At 51.5% G+C, this 23,630-nt stretch overlaps 1 protein-coding gene across 5 annotated transcripts in view; it reads left to right on the plus strand.

Moving 5' to 3' along the window:
• The first annotated feature begins 873 nt into the window (after window positions 1–873).
• Window positions 874–23,630, plus strand: part of ZFHX2 (zinc finger homeobox 2) — a 28,550-nt gene continuing 5,793 nt past the window's right edge. Inside the window, exons 1-8 of one of the 5 annotated variants that reach the window (XM_016120604.2) lie at window positions 874–1,307; window positions 15,631–17,717; window positions 17,939–18,456; window positions 18,968–19,208; window positions 20,497–20,571; window positions 21,009–21,067; window positions 22,777–22,977; window positions 23,427–23,553. In XM_016120604.2, the coding sequence (XP_015976090.2) occupies window positions 15,680–17,717; window positions 17,939–18,456; window positions 18,968–19,208; window positions 20,497–20,571; window positions 21,009–21,067; window positions 22,777–22,977; window positions 23,427–23,553 (3,259 nt within the window). In that variant the 5' untranslated portion in view covers window positions 874–1,307; window positions 15,631–15,679. Of the gene's footprint in view, window positions 1,308–12,981; window positions 17,718–17,938; window positions 18,457–18,967; window positions 19,209–20,496; window positions 20,572–21,008; window positions 21,068–22,776; window positions 22,978–23,426; window positions 23,554–23,630 lie in introns of those variants that run through there. The other 4 variants (XM_036239152.1, XM_016120603.2, XM_036239151.1 and 1 more) reach the window with 4 other exon arrangements.

A 23,630-nucleotide genomic window follows, 5' to 3' on the forward strand; every position in this document is an offset into this window, starting at 1 on the left:
AGCAGGCTTTGTCAGGAGCAGGAGCAATACTCGTGGTCATTTAAAATACAGGAAAACGTGGGAGTGGCCCTTTGACTGCTTTGGGAGACAAAATAGAGAAGGCTGTCCTTCACCTTCTTACTCCTTCTGAGGACTACAGTTACCTGGAGGAGTCATCTATATGAGTCTCTTGGCATGGTAGCTTGCTGAGGAACAGTGGCTCTTACCAACTTCTGGGCTCCCTATAATTGGTGAGAAGTGCCAGGTTCTCAACACCTGTCCTCTCCCTAGTATGTTTCTGAAAAACACATGACACGTGGCAAGTACTGCCGGGAGGACACTGGTATACAGGCACGGTGCTTCTCCTCCCCCCACCCAATTCTGGGGGTTCTGTAACCGTGTGGAGAAAAGAAAGCTCTCAGAGATTTCAGGGTAATTGCTGTGGAAGAGAAGGTTCTAGCATCCAGTTGAAAGGGAGAGGACTAATAAGTCAAGAAGAAGGGAGTGGAAAAGAGGCTTCAGGTGGATCTGGGAAGCAAGTAGAAACCAGAGCTTTCTCTAGAGCTAATTTAAAACACGCCACGTATGGTTTCTGTAGGAAGAGAAGAAGACTAGAAAGAGTTTAAAGGAATCTGGCCTTTTTACAGGCACCAGCTTGAACCTAGCGCCAGAGTCGAGCAGGTAGCCCGGCCCATGGGCCTGCCTTACCCTGGAGCCTGGAGTCCCGCCCACGGTCCAGCAAGACCTGCGGATTCGGCAGCGGGAGCCGGCGCGGGCTGAAGGGGGTGGGGGTGGAGGGGTGGGGCGGGGGTACTACAACTCCCGGCATCCACCGCGGCGGGCGGGCCGCTGCACCTGCTCAGTGGGGCCGCCCCGGGCGCCTGGGTATTGATTATTCCATTGTGTGGGACGCCTCGGCTCCAGCCAGTGAATGAGGCGGAGGAGTAAGGGCGAGGAGGAGGAGGAGAAGGAGGAGGAGGAGGAGGAGGAGGAGGGCGAGGAGGAGGAGGAGGAGGAGGCAGGGAGCGAGCGAGTTCCCTGGGTGAATCAATGGAAACCCCCTCACGAAGCCGGGAAAACACTTCAGCCGCAGCCAAATAGCATTGATTATTTTCCTTCACTTCCCTTACCGCCGTGAATTTATTTATTTATTTTTTCCATCTCCGTCCCCGACGCCCCGGAGTGAGCGCTGGAGGGAGGGAGGAGGAGGGGAAAAAAAAGGAATCAACACATCGGAGAAGTCCCTTCCAAGAGCCGCCCCCTCCCCTCCCCGCCTCGCGCTGCTCGGCGGCCGTGGTTCGACTCCCGTCCCTGCTTCCAGCTGAGGTGTAAGTGCATCGATTTCCGATGCTGCTGGGTTGGTTTTTTTTCTCCTCTCCCTCTCTCTCTTCTTCCCTTCCTTGCTCTTTGGAAGCTCGAGACGGAGGGGAGAGGAGACGCTTGGAGACTGCCGCTGGAGGGCACGGAGAGGGACGGGGAAAGGGCTGGGGGAGGGGACACGGACGGACAGACCGACAGACCGAGAGCCTGAGGAGGAGGAGGGGCAGGGGTGTGGGAGGGAGAGGGCGTGCGAGTGGGGATGGAGGAAGAGAGAGATGCAGGGGTGGAGGAGAGACCGGGAAGGGAAAGGCATCAAGGCTGGATCGGGAACCAGCTGGACAGACGGAGGGTAACGAGAGCCTAGACGGACCGCGCCGAGCTGTGCGGGGAGCTGGGGTCCCGGAGGGAAGGGGAGGCCGCGTGAGTGCGAGGGCTCGGAGCTGTCAGCCCGAGGGGCCTGGGTCTCGGCGGCCCCCCGCCGGCCGCGGGATGAGGGAGAAACCGCGACAGGCGGACGGTCTGATGGATGGGCTAACGCTCTGGGGGTTGGAGAGGGTGGGAGGAGACGTGGATACCCTTGATCTTCGATCTCCGTTTTCGCCTGAAGTTGAGTTTTTTTGTTTGATTGTTTTTGTTTTTGTATTTTTGGAAAGGTGCGAGGTGAGGGGAGGCCACTGCTCCATTCAAGGCGAAGCGTGTCTCTCCTGGCCCCGCAAGTCTCCATAACGCTCTGTCTGACCCTTTGAGTAGCCCTATCATTTTTTGAGCACTTGACCACGCGTCTCGCTGTGCCGGCAGCCCTGCTGATCTCTGTCCATGTGTCCCCGCTACTCTTTACCTCCTTCATTCTCTCCACCCATCCGTCTCCGGGTCTGTATGTCACTGTCTCCACATGTGATTCTTCCTGTCCAAGCGATCCTCTCCCTGTGGGTCCCTGTCACTGTGTCATGCCTTGGCTGCGTGACTCTTCTGCACATCTAGGACTCCATGCCTCTCCTTCAGGGTCCTCATGGATTTCTCTGGCCTTTTCAGGCTACTTTGAAGTTTGCTTATCAGTCACGATTGTGGTAGTCACTGGTCCAGGGCTTGGAAGAGTCAGGGGATAGAGCTGATGTGTCTCCCCTAAGGACTCCAGTACCCTTTCAGCACAGCCAGGACAGCCTCCACTTCCACCTTCACCTGGGAGGCTTTGGAACTTCCTAGCATTGTTGAGTATCCCCTTTGCCATGTGCCTTTCTCCCCCATCAGGACCTCACCTCTGGTCTCCTGGAGCGTCCCACCAAAAACCTCTTCCTTGCCGATTTGATTTTCCTCCCTACGCTCACTTTACCATTGTATATTTTTCATTTTCCCATTTTATTTCACCTTTTTTCTCCCACCCCTCTCTCCTATGATCTCCCTTGCCTATTCTTCCCTTTTGTTCCATAATCTTCTGTCTTCCTACCTTTCTCCTTGGTTACTCTAAGTTCCTTTTATCTCTTATTTATTCCTCTCACCCAGCATTTTTTAACGCCAGCCGCAGAAGGTACCTAAGGAAGGGGCTGGGAGAGGTTGGGAGTATGGTTTGTGAAGGCACAGAAACAGGCCAAAAAATCAATTTAATGGGCTTCTAGGGATATATAACCCCTTCATCAGTCAGGATCATTATGCCCATGAACTGTCAACTATGATTTTGGAAAGGAACATTCTATAGGACTCTGAGCTCCGCCGTGCTTGGTTGCCCCTCATCCTTCAATTTATTCTAGTGGCTTCTTCACTTTCCAGTTGGCCTTCTTCTTGCATTCCTGCTATTATCATATTTGGATTCAGCATGATTTCTTTCTGAGGCAGTTTACAGTAGTGTGGCAGAAGCTATCTTATGCAAGGAGCCAGGTTCATTTAGCCTAAAGAAAGGGAAAGGTGGATAAAGAGTCTGGGGAATTTACCTTGTTTTAAGACCATCTTTGTTTTTCCAGACCTCAGGAGCTTAGAAGGGTAAAAAGAGGAGGTATATATGAACAGAAGATGGAAGATTTCAGAGGTGAACAGAGTTACAGAAAGGAAGGAGAGGCTGAGTGCAGTAAATGCGTGGGGTAGAGAAATGCATGCTGTGAGGAACCTGCAAAAGAAGGGAATAAAATCCATGCGGAATGAGGGGCAGTGAGGGGTGATTAATGAAAAACTAGAAGAATGAAAAAACGATCTAATAGTGATGCCAAAGGAGAGAAATGATAGAATATTCCTAAAGAGGTCAACCAAAAAACCAATAAGAATTTAATACAATGGTAAAGTGGGGGGAGGGAGGAATTGAAAAATAAGATGAGGTGGAAAAGAGTGTTGTTCAAAGAAGGTAAATGGAAGGCAAATGAGTGCTGGAGCAGATCAGAGCTGCGCAGAGGTTGGTAGGGGGAAAGAGAAGAGGGTGAGGTATCAAAGGAAACAAATGCCTCTGGTGTGAGAAGGACACAGCGTGATGGATGCAAAGAGAGCACTGCAGGAGGGGTGATGTGGAAAAAAGGCAGAGCAGAAATACCACTGGGCGAAGCCCCAAAAGAGAGAGATGCCAAAGAAGGGGGAGAGAGCATGCACAGAGCTATCTGATGAAGAGAAAGAGAGGGAGCCTCACAAACATTCATTCCTTTGGCCAGATCACTCACTACCCCACCAAAGTCCTTTGCATTTCATTCCCAAGCCGGGGGAACACAAGCAAAGAGATGAAAAAGTAGAATTCCTATTTACTTTAGCTGACAGGAACTTGAATCTTCCTAGCCCCCTGAGAACCAAGAACCTCAAGCCTCTGATGTCATAAATTGCTGGTGTTGCCTTGGCAACCTGACAGGGTTCCTCCCTCCATGATGTCAGAGCAGCTGGTGTTACCTTGAGACCCATAGAGGAATAACTTGCTGCTTTACTGGGGAGCTGTACACTTACGTGGCCAGGGTTTGAGTCCGATCTGTAGGATTCCTGGGTCTGGTAGCTTGACCTTACCTCCTGGAGCTGTTCCTAGCTCAGAATGAGGTCTTGTTTGGTAGGACCTGCAGGAGCAAGAGGAGGGGGGCCTGCGAAAATAGGGGGCATGGTGAACGGGATGGTAGGACTGAAAGGCAAAGAAGAAAGAGAACGGGAAATGGCAGTTGTGGAATGTGAAAGGAGAAGGGCTTTGTGAACAAGGAGGAGACTTATCAAAAATGTAAAATGAACTTCCTTGGGTTTAGGAATGGCGACTGAAGCTGGAAATGCAAAAGAGGGGGGATCAGCTGTGTGAGAGTGTACACCGATGCAAGGATGGAGAAAAGAGAAGGGTTCTGAAACAAAAGGGTAATTTGACTGTGGGGAAAGTGAAAGAAAGGGACTCTGAGTTAGACAGATGAAGCTGTCAGGTGAGAGATCCCAGGTTAGTCCTGATGGCTATAGGCACAGGGGCCGCATCTGTCTAGTTTCTTACTGTTTTCCAGCACCTAGCACAGTGTCTTGCTACATAGATGCTTAGTAAATGTCTCTTCATCAAATGTTGAGTTAGTAGGTTGTTCACCTTCCTCTCACCCCACCTCTCACGCCTGTCTGCATAAATGGGCAAGTTGGAAAAACAAACTGGAGGAAAGGTCTGGAGGAGAGTTAACAGAGCAACAGCAGGGTCTGAGAGGGCAGAATGAATTAGGGGTTCACTTGGAGGCAGGCAGCCAAGGTGGGCTCTTTGAGCTTATCTGAGGAGACTTTGCAGAGATAATGGGAGGAAAACATGAATGAACAGTCTTAGGAGTCCAAGATGATGATATGGAGGAGGGGAGAGAAAGGAGGTGGTTTCCAGAAAAGGTTGAGAGTTATTTCCAAAGACAGAGTTGGCAGATTTGAATTGGGAGTAGCATCCCTACCCCACCCCATTCCCAATCACGAAACCACAATTGAATCAGTCATACTCATATTTTTATGCTGGTCACAAATAAAAAGTTCATAAATCAGTATCAGGCCTATCCTAAACACCCTGTCTGTCCTAATCCAGGCAAGTACAATGAAGTCAGCGTTGGCCAAGTGAGCCAAAAGGCAGAAGGAAGCGTAGACCTGGATGTGAGAAACCCTGTGAGGGATGGCCTTGACACCGACTACCCATTATTGAATGAGTCCAGAGGTATCTAGAAGAAGAGGGCGCAGAAAGATGCAGAGCTCACTACAACTCTTTGAGAGAAATCTATAGATAGGCGTCTAAATACACAGAAGCCATAGAGGAGAGAAATGTATTCAATCAGGAATTATAACCTGTCCTGCTCTTCTGGTGATGAGTCAGAAAGAGCGTAAATGGGTTGAGGACTCTAGGAAGAGCCGAAAGAGCAGGAGTGAGCTGGGAGCCCTAGAGGAGAGTCTGACTAATAAGAAAGGCCCAGAGCAGCTGGAGAAGGGGCTGGTGGGCGGGGGCCTGGAGGGAGGACAGTGGCGGCTGGAGGCACTGTCAGCCGCCGCCATGGACTTGGGCAGCTCATATTTTGCGGCAGGCGACAGGCTGTCGACACAGCGGTCCTTTACCTCACCGTTAGAAACTCATTTCATTGATTTTTCCATCTTTCTTCCCTGGCTTCTCAGTCATCCCACCACTCACTTTCTCAGAGCCCCTTGCCTCCCTGGGGAAAGCCCCAGGGGACTGCCTGCACACCCCTCTTCCACCCCAGGCTGGCGAGATGGGGTGAAAGATTTAGAGGTGCCTCCAAGGTAATCCCATTGGCTCAGTGTCCCCCTCATATAGGAACTGGTCCAGAGACTAGGGCCTCTGTGTATGGTTGTTTAGGGTGCCCAGTTTAAGGGTGACAGCTGAGATCCACGTGTTCTTATCACCAAGCTGTACTACTGGTGTGCGAGCTGCATACACCTGGAGGAAGACTTTTTTTTCCTAAAATTCCTCCCAAGATAACTCAACACCCCTCAAAATGTTTTTTTGTTGTTTTGTTTTGTTTTTTCAAAGTCAAATGAGACAACAGGAGCTCACCTCTGTATTTGGGCAGGAATATGGGATTACATTAAAGCTAAGGTTCCGGCCTTGGAATCACAGCAGGGATACCTACTGGAATGGTGCTTGCACTGGGGCCTGTGCAGTTAGCAGGACATAAGTAGCAAGAGCTCACTGCGGAGAGAAGGGTGTGAGTATGCAGTGTCTGGCCCTGTGTAGCATGTTGATGTGCAGGGTTGGTGGCGCAGGGTGGGTTTGGGTCGGAAATTTTTACTTCATGTGTGCACATTTCCCTAGTGCCTCCTCCAGTCACAGTCAACTACCCTCAGCTTCTCCCTTTGGGGCTGGGATTGGGCTAAAGGTCAAGAGTCAATTGCCAGTCATTTGGCTTCTCAGTGAAGGAGGGCAGAGGGTGGGACAGGAGTGTTAGATTGTGTTTCCCTGAGGAACCGATGGCGTAAATGCCATTTCCTGCCTCAAATTTTTCATTCCTTGTTTTGTCAGTAACCTCAGTCTCAAGCCCAAGGCCCTCTGGTTCTGTCCTCCTTTTCCTCTCGTCTTGGGGAAGCTGTTTCTCTGGAGCCTGGTGTGTCTTGGCTCTCAGATGTCCAAGTCTGGATTCTGCTGCTTCCCCTGAGACTGCAATTGTCTTCCTTTCTGTCCAGCCACTTCCATGTTCTATATCATGGGCCTGCTGGGGCCACAAATGCTTTCTTCCTCCCATCTCCAGCTTTTTCAGGCTGTGTGGTTTCTGAAACTTACAGGTAAATCTTGGTGCTCCAGGGAAAGGAGTGCACGCGAGGTTAGGAAGAGAGAAAGCGAGGGAAGGGCCAAGAAAAAGGTTCAGAACGGATGGGTCAGGGATGGGTGGGAGAAACCCAGACTGGCAGAGGATGAGGAGGAGAGGGAGTCAAAGGTAAAAACCATGTGACTTCCAGCCAGGAGAGAGCAGAGAGAAGGCCACAATTTGAAAAAGAAGGAGGGCGGTGGACTGTGAAGATAGAGAACAAACTGAAAGTGAGAAACCCCCGGAGCCTGGGTGCCTGCGGGGGGTAAATGAAAGCTCAGAGGAGGAGGAGGAGAAGGACTTGTGTTTGTCGGAGAGGCCTAACCCGGCAAAGGCAGACGGCAGTCTCAGACTCTGTCAGTCCTGAGTTCAAGCCATGCTGGCTTTGACCCTTGTGGGAGGAACTGAAGTGGCAAATTAACGATGTTAATGAAGTCACTGCTCCTTGTTTGTCTTTGCTGGTTTCCCCTTGAGATTTGTCCTTTGGCCAGACAGGGCAACGTGGGGGAGGGGAGGGCCAGCCTCAGAAAAGGGCGGGGGAGGGGCACGGAGAAGAGGACGGGAAATGGAGATAGGGAGGACAGACTAGAGAAAGGAAGAGCGAGAGTGCTGAGTGAAGAGAAGGACCAGGGATGGAGGAGAGGAGAGACAAGGGAGACGCAGAAAGAGGAGGGACGGGGAAAGAACAATGAGGAGCAGGAGAGGGAAACCTGGCAGGAAGAGCAGAAGAAAAGTGAGGAGACGAAGAGGTGGACCGCGGAAATGGCGAGCTGGAGGAACAGCCTAGGCCAGGGCTGAAAGAGCTGCAGCTGGTGGGGCCAGGGGGCGGGGCCTCATCTCCATCTCTAATGGCTGTGAAATGAGGTTAGCTCCATTAGAGGCGGTGAGAGTGTAACGAGATCACACTCATTAGGGCTGGGCCATCCCAGTAATTACCACCACCCCAAACACGGCCATGCTACTGAGCACAAACAGGCACAAACAGGCACGCGGCAGCACGCCTGCACAGGACACTCCATCGCTGAACTGAAGCCCAGGGCCCACACTGGTATAACCGAGGACTGGGGCGGCCCAGCCAGAGGCCTGAGTCAGCACCTTCCTAACCTCCAAGAGGTGCTGGCATAGGACTACACTCAGGCCCTCAGCCACACACACAATCAAAAAGGTAATAAACATACACGAATACCCCAACTCAGAAAATAAGGCATGTGATTGAATAATTATTTTTATTTATTGATCACAAAGTGCCAATCTCAATAATGACCACTTCAATGGACAGTTCCATGAGGAACTATTCCCCATTCTATATATGAAGAAACAGGCTTTAAGCAACCCACCAGAGCTCATTTACATAATAACAAATAGAACTAGAATTGATTAGAGGTCTGTCTGGCCCTGAAGGCTATATTTTTATATAATACCATACTACCTTTCTGATGAAGTTCGTATGCTGTTATGAATACACATGTGTAGACTTGCAGCTTTAAGAGACAGTTATCACAAATGAATATACATACTGTCAGTCAAATAACCTTTGATATCTATCTCCATTCACCCCCAACCCCATCTCCAAACATACACACAAAATGGCCAGGGCCCGTTTATAGACTGCAAGATAGATAGTGCCCCCTGGACTTGCACAAAGCAGTGGACCTATTCTGGCCCATCTTACACTCGGAAACTAACTAGGAGACAGCCATCTAACTTCTTCAAGCTCCAAGAGTAACATGACAGCACACATGTTCAAGGTGACACACATAAGGGTAGAGTAACAAATTCAAAGACTTCATTCAAAATGCATACCAGCCAGAGTTTCAAAGCTTACAAATTAACCCAAGAGCAGAGTGCTGAGGTCAGGCTACCTTGAGTCCAATCTTGACACTACTTTCTAAGTGTGAAACCTTAAAAATTACTTAACCCATTTAAATCTGTTTCCATTTTTGTAAAATGGGAATGAATAGCCATATCTATTTCATCATATTATAGCAGAGGATTAAATGATATGATGTTTGCAGAGGGCTCAGCACTGCCTGGAAGATGGTAAACATTTAAAGATGTCATTTTATCATTAGTATTGTTGTAATAGTATTTAAGTGGAGTCAATACCATCACAAGGAGTCATACAGAATCAAAGAACCAGAGGATTTATTTATTTACACAGTCACAATCGTATCCTTCCAAATAGTTCTAGAAGTAATTCCTTTAAATAGTTCTAGAAGTAATTCCTTTTAAGCTCAGGGAGATCAAAGGTCTTCTACAGAAGTCCCCATGCCAGGTTCAGATAGGATCCTGAATCTGAATTCGAGGGCACACCTTTTCTATTCCTCTCTCCTGAGTGCTCATATAGAAGTGTTCTGAGCTGACTTCACGTGATTGTCTCAGCCTAAGTCTCTCCAGTGCTCCACATTGCTGTCCTAACGCTTATGGGATCATCAAAGAAGATGCATGGGAGAGGCTCCACTCCTGCCTGCAGCACACCTCAACAAAGCCACGCAAATGTGGATGGATGTTCAACTCACTGGTTGTGGTTTTAGTCTATAGCCTCCTTCTTACCCCTGGCTGCTCCCCTGTCTACTACCTACCCACCCCCATCTTCTTCGTCTCAGCCTCTCCTTTCTCCTCACACCTCATCCAGTTCAGTCACACCTACCTTAAGCATCTTGTAAGGTGAAAGACACTGTGCCTCTTTGCTCCATCCCTCTCACTGGGGACAGACCACTTGCCCAATCTGATGCCAAAGCTGGGAGGCTTCAATGAGATATGGAAAAACTAACTTGATTCAATATTTACATATGCAGATCAGGATGCAAACCCCCTTACTTACCTTTCTCTCTCCTTCCCTTCTTTCTTCCTCTTCTCTGCCTTAGCTGTCTCTTTACCTCTATGACACTCCTTTTCCTGTCTGTCGTATCTCATTTCCTGCCATTCTCATTTTCTCTTTTGGACAAAATTTATCTTGCACAAAGCAAGCACTCCCCGAATATTTGAGGGGGAGAGGTCTAGGAGAGAGAGGTAGAATTAAAAGGGAGGAATTAGGAGTACCTTCTTTTATTTTCTTTTTTAAATATAGAAGGTAAGATTCAGAGACAGAGAAAATGATAATTTTAAATGCAGGGAGAGGTCATAATTTTTTTTAGGCAACCCTTGGTTGACCTCACAGATTGCAAGGACCTTGTCAGTTTACAGTCCCTTATTTTTTATGGCTACGACACCTGGTCTACCTAGGTGGTCTCCCATCCAAGTACTAACCAGGCCTGACCTTGCTTAGCTTCTGAGATTAGACCAAATTGGGCTTGTTCAGGGTGTCATGGCTCTAGATAGGCCATAATAGTTTTGATCCAAATATTAGCTGCTTCTGTACCCAGGCCAAGTGTGATCCTGAGCAAAACTTCCAATCTCTGTTCTTGGATAAAGGGGTGTCTCCAGGCCCCAGCAATCAGGATGGCCAAGTGAGAAATGAACTCTGATGCTAGGCAGAATAGATATAAATCCTGCCCACCAAAAAATCTGCTCTCAGTGGTAAAGGGCAGAGATTACCAGTTGAATCCTGGTCAGGAAGGGGGAGGCAGAAGGAAAGTTGTCAACCTATCTGCAAACACCTTGCTCCACTCTATGGGAGGAGAGGGCCAAGAAAGAAGGAAAAAACTAGTCTGATTGAACACCCAGTATATGCACTTTCACATAGTTACTTAGTGTAGTTTCCCCACAACCAGGTGAGGAAGGTGTATTATTATTCCCATTTTCCCAGATATGGAAACTGAGACTTGATAAGTAATTTACCCAGCTGGTGAGTGGAGAACCCTGGGCCTGCATAAATCTAAAGCCCAGGTTCTTCTGCTGTCTTAAAAAAAAAAAAAATACAGCTCATCAAGAGTTTGTTTGTTGTTTATACCAACTACTCTCCCTTATGCAGAGTGTACGCATAACATCTTTCTTATTCCTCTTCCCCTCGGCACCATGGCTGCCTCCTCTTGAAAGCAACAGGTTGAGTCAAAAAGGGGAGAAAGGCAAGGGCAAAGTGAGTAAGGAAGAAAGCAGTGCCTTTGACAATACTTTCAGAGAGTGGAAAGAGAAAAGTCCCTAAAAACTGGCCCTCAGTAAGTAAGGGAAAGAGGATAGATTGAACAACTGGGAAAGTGAATGGCAAAAATATTAGAAGGCTCTGATGTGGAAAGCATTGTATGCAAACTTTAAGCAAATGTGTTGATGACCTCTGGCAGACTTTGCTGCTGGGAAAGCCTTTGCCTTACCAGGTTTGGAGAAAAGGAATGAGCGGGGCCGGATTTTTTATTTTAAGGAGGGGAGCCGGGAAGAGAAAAGCCTACCTGTTGGGGTCAGGCCTATCCTCTCCTGGGTGATGTTCCTTCGGTGACCACTAGGGAGCAGTAGTGTTTTTTTCCTCCTCTGGTGTGCCAGAGGCTCTGCCCTAGGGGAGTCCAGGTCTTGCTGGGAGCTCCAGAGGGAGCACCTCTCCCCAGCTTTGCTCCACTTCTACCTGCCAGCCTGAACACACGCCCTGGTTCCTCCCTGGTGAGGAGCAGAGTCTCCCCTTCCTCAGACCTCATGTATTTTGGTCCTTTCTTTGCCCTTGCCCCTTTGGCTCCTGTAATTCTCTAGTTCTGAAGACTCACTGTGTTCTCCCTGGCTTATGTGGTTTCAGGGCCCAGCCTGCCTTTTCAGCCTTCCACAACATCACATCGAGCCTTTCTGTCTATCTCATAACACCTTTTTCTCAGTAGCTTTCTGGCCTCCTGGCTTCTTCCTGTTTTAAGTACTGTGTATCTGCCCTCTGAATGGGGAGCGCATATCAAGAAGTAGGAATTCTTGACCGGTTGTTTATGGGGTACCTTTCTGCCTAGCTCCCACGGAAGAATTTTTGCAGTTTGGTTGATAATGTTTGGTGATTAGGCAACAACTGCCTGGACGAGCTATAAAAGTAGCGCTTCTATCTTTCCTTTCCCATCCTGAGGAATAACTAGAGACCTGGGTCTGCAAGGAGGAATAGGGCAATACCAAAAACAAAAACATCCGTCTCCATAGCTTTCTCCTCTCCTCAGCCTGTAAGGGTAGGAAGCATTAGGGAGGAAGATGGAATGAAGGGGCAGCAAGGGCACTCACTCTGGAGACAAGAGGGCCTTTTAGAAGTTAGAAGATTCATCTGGGGCGGGGGATGGCTACACCCTTGGAACTCCACCCTCCCTTGGCTCCAGGCCTGCTTCCTCCCATCCCCCTCAGTGGCAGCAGCCTCGTAATTTAAAGCTCTCTCTGTCGCCTCTAATGTGATCCTCTCATTTTATTGACTCTCTCTGCCGTCTGTGGCGCCCCTTCACATCAATCTCCGTTCTAATCACACCACACCACCACCGACTGCTCTGTCTCCCCCAACCCTCGCCGTGTGAGCCCCCCAGTCCTTAACCTCTACCCAGCTCTTTCCTTTTGACTCTTTCCCCACCTCCACCCTACACCTGATCCGCCCTCTTCCTACCTCCCTCCTCCAGGGCCTTCGAGGTGTCGCCTTCTCCCTTTGCCCACTGATAAGACTTGACCTGAGGGAGAACAGAGGCCCTTAAGGAAAGCCCAGAACTAAGGAGGAATGGCCGTGGGCTGAGGGAGAAAAGGATTCTAGGTGAGGGGTGACTTTTAGCCCTGTCATCATCTCAAGAAAGACAAAAACTGAGTTCAAGGTAGGAAGGGCAACGACAGGGACACAGAGATTCAGAGAGGGAAGGAAGAAAAGATTGAGGAAGAGGGAAATGGGAGGAGGAAAAAAAGTGAAAAAATACTTTCTGCAGTTAAAGATTTGTAATAATAAATAGTGGGTGATGGGAGAAGCACGGAGAAGGAGGAGGAGTTGGGAGTGCACTGAGGCAGAGATAAATTTGCAATTGAAATTCTTTCCTGAAGAGGAGGAGGGGTGGTAGGTTGGGAGGTGGGGAAGAGATTTGCAATTTTAAACAGCTACGGACCTACCCTTGGTCGATCTGGGTTTCAACCACACACTAGCCCAAAGCTATGCTCCTTGGGTTTCTAGCTATAAATCATCTGTGTTTTTTTCCAGTCTTGGGAAGTACCAGCTTTGGAGAGAAGATTTGGGGCTTAGGTCTTCCTAGCCCTCCTCTGAAGTTTGATCTAGAGTTGTGAGGAGCCAGGGAGAAGGAGCCAATCAATGTGATGTAAGCAGGGTGAGCCAGCAGGGAGACAGCACCCAGCCGGTCCAGTCCTCAGCAACAAGGCCCAGGAGAGGCCCCTGTTGCCCGGCCTCAATTCTTCTCATCAGGTGGGGCAGCGAATGGGTGATGGGCCCCACTGTGTAGCTGACAGAATGTCAGACCCCCCCACAAACCAGCGCATTTATTCCCCCTTCCCCACAAGGATTCCACAGGAGGAATACCTTTCTCCCTCAACTTCAGGGCTTTGGCTTTCTGGTCATCTAGGATAGACTCCCCTCCATCTAATTCCTTTACGCCATCTAATCCCTACCGCACCATCCCCTCCACCCCTTGCCCAGGTGCTGATTTGCATTTTCATTACCATGCTGGTACAGCCCCTCCTGGAGCCTTAATGGCTTCGACTTCACGCCTGGCTAGCCCCCGGGAGGAGGAGGGAAGTGGGAATGGGGCCTGCGGGCTGGGTGGGGCCAGACCGAGGATCCATTACAAATCCAGGAGTCTGGAGGTGAGAGCTAGAGGTAGCCCAAGGAGAGGCCATACCCCTCATCCCTCCCCTGAAGCACTCTATCCTGAGCACTAAAGGTTTAATTATCAGAGATCTGCTGATACTAAGAACTGGAGAGGTTGTAGGCCATTTGGGACATTGGGAGAAGTGTGGGGATGGTGAGGCGTGAAGAACCGGTGAGTTTTTTGGGGGAGGGGGTTCAAGATAAAAAGGTTGGGAGCATCGTGGGAAGCTTGGTACTTCTAGTCAGCTAGGGGGAGCCCAGGGATCCTGATTTCTAGACCTTTGGAGACGCATTTTGCCTGTACTGTATCAAAGGGACAGTCTGATTGGATGGAAAGGCCAGGCCACAGCTTTGAGGTATAGCTCTGCCCTACCAGTCCTTTTCTAGTTTCACCACCTTGGAGCTGTGTGACCATCGGCAGCTCACTCAACCTCTCTTTGTCTTGACTGCCTCATCTGTAAAATAAGGTTGTTGTAAGATTAGAGATAATTGCTATAAAGCATTCAGCAGTGCGAGAACCTACCATGGTATATGCACCTTAATAGCTATCACTAATATTAATACTATTGTTTACCTCTTGTCTCTTTGGAGAGGAGGAGGTTAATTACATAAAAGCTGTCATCTTTAAGCTGGCCAGGGAAGCTCCCAATTCCACATGCTTGTGACCAGAGTTACGTCTGAAGGGCACCTGTGAGCAGTATGGGGCCTACAGGCCAATAATAAAATTTCACTGTAACCTCTCTGACTTAGGGAAAATACTGCTTCAGGGCTGGGGAGATCTGAGGGTCTTTCCCAGAGCTCATTTATTCAACAGATAACTATTAACCGTGTGGCAGGCATCTTTGTCAGTCCTAAGGATAGAGCAATAAATAAAGCAGACAGAGTTCCTACTCTCATAGAACTTACCTTCTAGGAGGAGAAATAAGTAAACCAGGAACTATCAGGTAGTATTAAATCGCTAAAAAAGTAACCCCCGGGACTATCTAGCTTCGGTAGAGAGAGAAGGCCTATTAGAAGAGGCAATATTTAAGCAGACACCTAAATGAGGAGCCACTAGGCAGAGGTCTCTGGGAAGAGCATTCCAGGCAGAGTAAACAGCTTAGGCAAGGCTCTAGGTAGGAATGAACTTGGTGTGTTTGAGGAATGGAAAGAAGGCAAATGGGCTGCAGCTAGGCAGCCAGGCAGAGGTGTGGAGAACAGGCAGGCAAGCAGGCAGGCATCAGATCAGATAGGTCCTTTTTCGGATCAGGGAAAGGAGTTTGGATTTTATTCATAGTGCAGCGGGAAATCATTGATGGGTTTTTAAGCAGAATGTAGTATGACTTACATTTTAAAAGACAATTCTTTTTGATGCTTAAAATTTGCTTTAAAACAACATAGGAAAAGGGGAGAGTGGGTGAGGATATAGCTGGAACAAGATTGGCCGCGAGTCGGTGACTGCTGACAGGGGTGATGAGTACAAAGGTGTTCCTTATATTATCTGGTCTACTTTTATATACATTTGACATTTTTCATAATTGAGAATTAAATGAAAGCTCATTCTGGCTGCTGGGTGGGAGGAAACTGGATTGTAGGGGCAGTGGTGGAAGCTATTGTATTAGCTCGGGAAAGAGATGACAGCGGTGCTGGTGGAGATGAAGAGAGAGGGATGTGACCCATGTTTGAGAGGTTGCTGTCGAATTAGGTTTTTGGCCTAAGCAACCAGATAAATGGTAGTACCAAATTCTGAGATAGGAAAGATGGGGAAGAATAAATTCAGGAGAGAAATAAAGAATTCTGATTTGGGATATTCAGCTTGAAGCCTGTTAGAAAGTAAGTGAAGCTTCAAGTTGGCAAATGGGTACTTGAGTCTGGACCTCAGAGAAGGGGGTGGGGCCGAAATATCAGGGGAGTCATATGCCTCGCTGGTGTCTGCCTGACGGCGTTGCTCTCTCCGTGTTTCCCCTGCAGGGTACTGGCTGTCACGCTGAAATGAACCCCCAGCACTCCTCCGTCTGCCATGGCCACCCTTAACTCAGCCTCTACTGCTGGCACCACCCCCTCCCCTGGGCACAATGCCCCATTCCCGCCTCTGGACACCTCCTCCCCTCGCACCCCCTCTGATCCTGTCACCAAAGATGCCCCTGCTGCCCCCTCTACCTCTGAGAGCATGAAGCCCTCAGAGCGAGGGGTACAGCCCCTTGAGTCAGGCTGTGGCCTCGTCCCACCAAAGGAGATTGGGGAGCCCCAAGAAGAGCCCGGCTGTGGTGGCTTCCCAGCAAAGGACCTAGGGGTGGAAGAGAACAAGGAGCAGGAGGAGGAAGGAGGGCTCCTTCCTGTGGACCTAAGCAACCATTTATTCTTCACAGCTGGTGGTGGTGAGGCCTGCCTAGTGGCCAAGCTGTCCCTGCCAGGTGGCAGTGAACTCCTGTTACCAAAGGGCTTCCCCTGGGGCGAGGGGGGCATCAAGGAAGAGCCCAGCCTACCCCACCCACCCCCCGCACACCTCACTGCCCTTCACATCCAACATGGCTTTGACCCGACCCAAGGCTTTAGCTCTTCTGACCAAATTCTGTCCCACAATACCTCAGTGCCATCTCCAGCCACCTGTGAGGGAAGGGATGGAGCCTTCTGGAGCTATCAGCTGGCTCCAAACCCACCCGGAGATCCCAAAGATGGCCCCATGGGGAACAGCGGGGGAGACCACAGGGCACTGTTCTGGCTCTGCCTCATGTGCCGCCTGGGTTTCAGCCAGTCCGAGGCCTTTATGGGTCACACACAGTCTCATGGGGTGAAGCTCACCCCTGTTCAACACCAGGGCCTGCCAGGCAACCCAGCTGTGCTCCAGGAGGGGGACGAGGGCTGCATGGCCCTCCTAAGCTTTCTTGAACCAAAACTGCCTGCTTGTCCCCCTGTAGAAAGACAACTTGACAACAGCAGCACAGTGAAACTGGAAGCCAGCGTAGCCCAGACCGAGGATGGTCCCCCTGAAACAGAAGCCCAGGCCCTTGTCCTGCCCATGGAAGAAGTCATGGCCCTCAGTCCACCCTCCCCACCCACAACCCCAGCCACCTGGGACCCCAGCCCAACCCAAGCCAAAGAATCGCCAATGGCAGCAGGCGAGGCAGGGCCGGATTGGTTCCCCGAGGGGCAAGAAGAGGATAGAGGGCTCTGCCCCCCACTCGACCAAAGCTCACCCACCTCCAAGGAGGGGGGCACTTTCCCTGTCCCAGTGGGCTCCCCCGAAGACCCCAGTGACCCACCCCAGCCCTACCGCCTAGCTGATGACTACACCCCGGCCCCTGCAGCCTTTCAGGGCCTCAGCCTGTCCAGCCACATGTCTCTGTTACACTCGCGCAACTCCTGCAAGACGCTCAAGTGTCCCAAGTGCAACTGGCACTACAAGTACCAGCAGACCCTGGACGTGCACATGCGGGAGAAGCACCCCGAGAGCAACAGTCACTGCAGCTACTGTAGCGCTGGGGGGGCCCACCCCCGCCTGGCACGCGGAGAGAGCTACAGCTGTGGCTACAAGCCCTACCGTTGTGATGTCTGCAACTACTCCACCACCACCAAAGGCAACCTCAGCATCCACATGCAGTCTGACAAGCACCTGGCCAACCTGCAGGGCTTCCAGGCGGGGCCTGGTGGGCAGGGAAGTCCCCCAGAGGCATCGCTCCCTCCCTCCGCGGGGGACAAGGAGCCCAAAACCAAATCTTCCTGGCAGTGCAAAGTGTGTAGCTATGAAACCAATATCTCTCGCAACCTGCGCATCCACATGACCTCTGAGAAGCACATGCAGAATGTTCTCATGCTCCACCAGGGGCTGCCGCTGGGCCTGCCACCTGGGCTGGTGGGGCCAGGCCCCCCTCCCTCAGCAGGGGCTGCCCCCACCACCCCTCCTGAACTCTTCCAGTACTTCGGGCCACAGGCCTTGGGGCAGCCCCAGGCTCCCTTGCCTGGCCCTGGGCTGAGGCCAGACAAGCCCCTGGAAGCGCAGCTGCTTCTGAACGGCTTCCACCCCCTCGGAGCACCTGCCCGCAAGTTCCCCACACCTGGTAAGCATCCTGGGCTCTGCTCCTCCTCCACTTCTGCCCTGCCCCCCCCCTCCTGCTCCCAGGGCCAAACTCGATTCACTGCTCTCTCCCAAGGGCCAGCCCCCTCAATTAGGTACCCCCAGCTCCATCAGCCTAACCTCATTTACCCACCACCCACATTCCCACAGAGCAAACTGACCCTGCCCCATTCCTTGGGCCACTAATCTGTCTCTGTCCCCTAGCCCCTGGCAGCCTCTCCCCGGATGCCCACCTGCCTCAAAGTCAGCTCCTAGGCTCCTTGTCCGACAGCCTGCCCACCTCGCCGCCCCCAGATGACAGCCCTTCCCTGAAGGTGTTCCGCTGCCTCGTGTGCCAGGTCTTCAGCACAGACAACCTGGAGCTGTTGCTCTACCACTGCAGCATGGGTCGCAGCCTCCCAGAGGCTGAATGGAAGGAGGTGGCCGGTGACACCCACCGCTGCAAGCTCTGCTGCTATGGCACGCAGCTCAAGGCCAACTTCCAACTCCACCTCAAGACTGACAAACATGCTCAGAAGTACCAGCTGGCGGCCCACCTGAGAGAGGGAGGTGGGGCCACAGGCACCCTCTCCCCTGTGCCCCCGGGAGATGGGGCTCCTTATGGGTCTGTCCCCCCGCTGCACTTGCGCTGCAACATTTGTGACTTTGAGTCCAACAGCAAGGAGAAGATGCAGCTGCATGCCCGGGGTGCAGCCCATGAAGAAAACAGCCAGGTCTATAAGGTGAGAGGGGCAGGGGGGCAGAGCAGAGAGCCTCTGGGGAGAGAGTAGAGATGGGGATGGAGATACAGAGTGGAAAAGTGATGGGAAAACCCATGGTGGCAGGACTGGAGAAAAAGGCACGTATGCATCAGGGTTAATACTCAGTTTGGAGACAGACATGGAGAAAGAGACCAAAGGATGCTGGACTCTGACAGAGTGAATCTAATACTTTATTCAGCTCTTCTGGTGTTTGGGGCAAGAGGGAGGGGTCTGTCTCTGCTCAGTCCATCTCGTCGCCAGAAGTTCAAGCATGGAATCAAATTGTTCAAGCATGGAATCAAATTCCATTCACAAACTAGGAGGGAGTCTAGGAGGAAGTAAAGGAGATTGTGGAGCAAAGGCAGTAATACTCAGATGGCCTTAGGAGGGAAAGCAGACTCAAGAGGGTGGAAGGGCTGGGCAGTGGGGGTACTACTGGTCAGGCTCCTTTGGGGAAAGCAGAGGAGTCCCCTGTGTCTCTCTGTTTTTCCAGTTTTTGCTGGAGATGGAGGGGGTGACAGCAGGGGCAGAGCTGGGGCTGTTCCGCTGCCTACTGTGTGCCTGGGAGACGCCCTCCCGCTTGGCTGTGCTACAGCACCTGCGCGCACCGGCGCACCAAGATGCCCAGGCCCAGCGGCGCCTGCAGCTGCTACAGAGTGGCCCGGCAGCCGAGGAAGGGCTCTCAGCGCTTCAGAGCATCCTGAGCTTCAGCCATGGGCCGCTTCGGACTCCCGGTGAGGAAGAGGGGACTGGACGGGACGGGCTGGGCAGGGAGGCAGCCAGCGTGGCAGCCAGGGGATGATGGGAAAGTTACACAAGGAAGGAGGAACAGGTCTGTGAGCACGTGACCACAAGTGGAAAGGAGCCGTGAAGGGGTGATAAAACTGGATTTCAGGAACAGTGGGGATTCCAAGAGGCTGTGGGAGGGAGGAGGCAGAGAAGGGCAGGGACTTTGCTGGGTGGAGAACAGGACAGGAAGGGAAGTGAAGAGGAATCACCCAGTGATTCCAAGTTGTGACTATCGTCTAAACAACAGTGAGTAGGGGTGCAGGGGTGGGGGGTGGGTGATGGGTAGGCTAGTCAAGGAGAGGCAGAAAGACTGGGCCAAGACATTCAGGAAGTTGATGGGAGCTGTGGGCATGGCCTGAAGGCGGCAGGAAAGGGAAGCCCTAGAGAGCTCCCTAGTCTATTCCTGTCTCCTACAAGGTCTTCAGGCAGAAGGCTGGGCTGAGGGTCCCTCGTTAGGCAGCTCAGGTTGTACCAGCAGAAACTGGGAAGCGTTCACCAGATGCCACTGATCCAGAGGGTGCAGGAGAAGGGCCGAGAAAGGGTTGTCAGAGGCGGGCACAGGCACCCAGGCTACATAGAGGCCAGTGATAGGCAAGGGTGAGGGCACCGCACGGGCAGCAGGAACCAGGAACAGGAAGCATTGACTGGTGCTAATTGAATTGCCAATATGCTGGCTGGAGTTAAGTGCCGGAGGGGCCCAGATCAATAGCTAACGATCCTGGCGCAAGGCTGAATGGAGTTAAGGAACTTTAACACTTTAATTAGGCCGCCACCGAAAATAAATTCCTACACATCTGTCAATTCTTAACTTGAGTGGTAATCTCCTCTCCCAGTTAGACCTGCCGCCTCCTGCTCGCCCTGGCTGCTTCCATTCCTCCCCACCTTCCTTCTTCAGTGCCCCTCCCACTAAGTCTCCAGGCTCCCTGCTTCCAGGATAGGTCGAGACAGGGAAGCGAGTTTGGTCCTGTTTCTGTCGCCTACTGCTGAACTTGTTTGCTCATCTTTAAGTGACAGGGGCTGGACTCACAGAGATGATTTCTAAGGCCCTACCAGTTCGAACACTATGATTTCCCCCCTCATCCTCTGTAGTTCTTTTTGTCCTCCCCTGCCTGTTGATCCATTCATCCATTTTCTCCTTCAGTGTGTGGCTGCTTGTCCCGCTTTCTGTGCCGTATATCCTCCCTTTCCTGACGCTTCATCCTTATAAGCTGACTCTCCCCTCATTCTACACAGGGAAGGCTCCTGTCACCCCCTTAGCTGAGCCACCTGCCCCTGAAAAAGATGCCCAGAACAAGACAGAACAACTGGGTGAGTTGTTCTTCTGTTTCACTTCCCTCCATCCCTTGCCCTCCCCTCTCTAAACCTCATACACTCTGAGATGCTCATGAGACATCGCAGTAATCCAGACACCCAGCAAGGCCTCCTGTGATAGAAGAGTCAAAGTGATCAAAAGACAGGGCTCATCAGAGGAAAGGGAGGCAGAGGCACAGAAGGCTAGGTGCTTCTATCCTCTTTGAGGACCCCAACCTGGCTATCGCACTAACGCGGGGTCAGCCCTGCCTTCCCTCCCTTCGCTGTACTCAGTTTAGCTCTGTACTTTCCTGCCCTTTTTCTCTTTCCCCAGAGCCCAATGCCCTTACCCTGGAAGCTCCCTGCTACAAATAAGGTCATCTTAAGGGCTGAGGGTCTGTGAAAGGAAGAGGGAGGGCTGTCAGTTTCTTATTCTCCTCTCCTTTCATCCTCAGCTTCTGAAGAGGCACAGAACAAGACTGGCCCTCCTGGAGACAGTACCAACCAGACCACGGTCAGAACTGGGGTAACTGGGAAGAGCTGAGGGGGGTCTAGTTTTACTCGTCATGTTCTAAAGGCTGAAATTCTAATCAGCAGAGCTTTACAGGACAGAGATTTCAGACCAAAGGTAGACCTAATATTTTCATGATTGTGATTTGTTTCACTAAGAATACAACATTTTAGAAATTCCACCTAGGTCCAGCTATGTCTGTTCAGCACCAACAGAGGGGCAGAGATGGCCCCCAGGGGTGGAGCACAGAGGAAGATGGCAGGAAGGGATGGTAGGAGGGAAGGGTGAAGAGAGAAACTGTATGGAGGGCAGGAAAGATTGCAGGTAGGTGGAGAAAGGATGGAGGAAAGAAGTGAAGAAATAAAGAGAGGCAAAAACAAAAAACTAGATGCCATCCAGCTAGCTCTTTAGTCCTGTTAAAACAGAGCAGAGAGTCAGCTAAACATGGAAGTTCGTCTCCTACAGAAAGCCCTGAGCCTGGGTGGAATTGTCCTGGCACCTCCTTCCTGAGGCTAGAGGTACCAACTCGGATGAGTCACAAGGACAGCAAGCCCTGCATATCTCTAAGTCTCCAGGACTTAGGCCTCTGCCTGACCTACGCAGACCCCAGTGGCCTGAAAGTGTTGATTCTGAGGGGACTCCCAGCCTTTGTTTTGAGGTGCCATCCTGTGCCTCAAGGCTCTCCAAACTGAACTGTAATATGCAGTATTAGACTGCCTTCCTGCAAACTTCTGCAGTAATGGCTTATGTCCACAGCTTCCCGTCTTCCTAACTCCTGTCCCCTTCAGCAGACCTACTCCATGTGTCTGCTCCTTAGGCCTATGTGCATTATCATGAGCTTCTGGATACCTTTCCTTTATGGCTGCCCCCTCCCTGGCACAGGGGTCTGGACCCCTGGTGCAGGGAGCAGAAGAGGAAGTGAGCCAGAGAAAGAAAAGCAGGCTGGAGGTCTGGGAGTAAGGTGACTAAGGTGGAAGCAGGGGACTCCTTGGCCCCACCCCGTGCTCCCCAGCCCCACCCTCCAGAAGTGTGGGCAGGAATGCACCAACAGAGCCAGGCCAGAATTTTCTGGAGCCACTGGGGGAGCTATGGTGTTTGTTTACATTAGTAAGGGAAGAAAAAAAAAGGAAGGAAGGAAAAGAAAGTGGGAGCCGCTAAGCCTCTGAGGGAGAATGAGCCGCCTTCAGAACAGAGAGGTAGGGAGGGGTCTCTACCTTAGTTCAGGGACTCTGGGGAGGCGGAGTAGGCAGGGAGCAGGCAGGGATGAGGGAGCCTCTGGGTCCAGGAAGTGTCAGAGGGAAGGGGAGCCATTTCAGGGAGAAGATGCAGGGAGTGTGGGGGTGGGTAAGAAAAGAAAAACTAAATCCGTGGGAGGTAGGTACAGGGCCTTACAGTCAGCTGGAGAACTGAGTAGGGCAGTAGAGACAGGGAAAAACAAATGCAGGAAAGACAGGCCAGGGTGGAGGGAGAGGGAGGGCCAGACAAAGGAAGGCAAGGTGGCGCCCTAACCTAGGCCTTTGTCTCTGTCTATGGGAAATGAGGGAGGAGCCAGCTTTCAGGACTGTGGCTGGGTCCATGGTGATGCCTTCTTATTGGGCTTATTCCTTCTGAATTGAGAGTTGTGAACTGTGCTGTGTCCAGGAGCCCAAAGTCTGAATGATGGTGGGTCCCACCCTTCCCTGACACCCCCTCCACCACCCATGTGCCCCCAGGTATACTGCTGTCCATACTGCAGCTTCCTGAGCCCAGAGTCCGACCAGGTGAGGGCTCATGCACTCTCCCAGCATGCAGTGCAGCCCAAGTACAGGTGCCCACTGTGCCAGGAGCAGTTGGTGGGCCGGCCTGCCCTGCACTTCCATCTTAGCCACCTGCACAACGTGGTGCCTGAGTGCGTTGAGAAACTGCTGCTTGTGGTGAGTACAGGCTGTGTGAGAGCCCATCCAGGAGGCCCTGTTAGGGCCGGGCAGGAGGGGAGGCAGAGCTGTTGGGCAAGTGTGTATATTGGGGGGAGGGCGTTGGTGAAGGAATTAGCACTTCAGAGATTCGAGAGTGGATTGTAGAGTTAGAGCTTAGCTAGCTGTCTCTACTTGCCTGTGGGGAAGCTAAGCATTTCTTTAACTTCCATTGGGTCCTAAGAAAAGCTGTTCAACAGCAGGCCCAGTCTGCCAGATGGGAGAGGTGCAGCCCAGGCCCTCTCCTCTGTGAGAGAAGCAGAAGTTAGATGGGAGGTTTGTCCAGAGAGACTAGAGCCATGGAAAGGGGCTGGGCACAGGCACAGGAGTAGCCAAGGGGTGGGGAGTGGGAGGTGTGCGTGTGTGGGTGGGGGTGGGAAGAGAAGTCCCAAGGATTTCTTCCATTATAGGCCACAACTGTAGAGATGACCTTTACGACCAAAGTGCTGCCTGGGCCCAATCTAAGCCTTCTGGGGGATGGCCCAGAGCCCCCAGCTCCTGAGCCAGAGCCTGCACCCAGCAGAAACCAAGCAGCAGGTAAGGAAGGGGATGGCAAACCTCCCAAGATGGCAGGAAAGGACCTGGGCTCCACAGACCGAAAAGGTCTGAAGGCA

Source organism: Rousettus aegyptiacus, unplaced genomic scaffold (genome assembly GCF_014176215.1).
Source record: "Rousettus aegyptiacus isolate mRouAeg1 unplaced genomic scaffold, mRouAeg1.p scaffold_m13_p_3, whole genome shotgun sequence".
Taxonomy (NCBI): domain Eukaryota; kingdom Metazoa; phylum Chordata; class Mammalia; order Chiroptera; family Pteropodidae; genus Rousettus; species Rousettus aegyptiacus.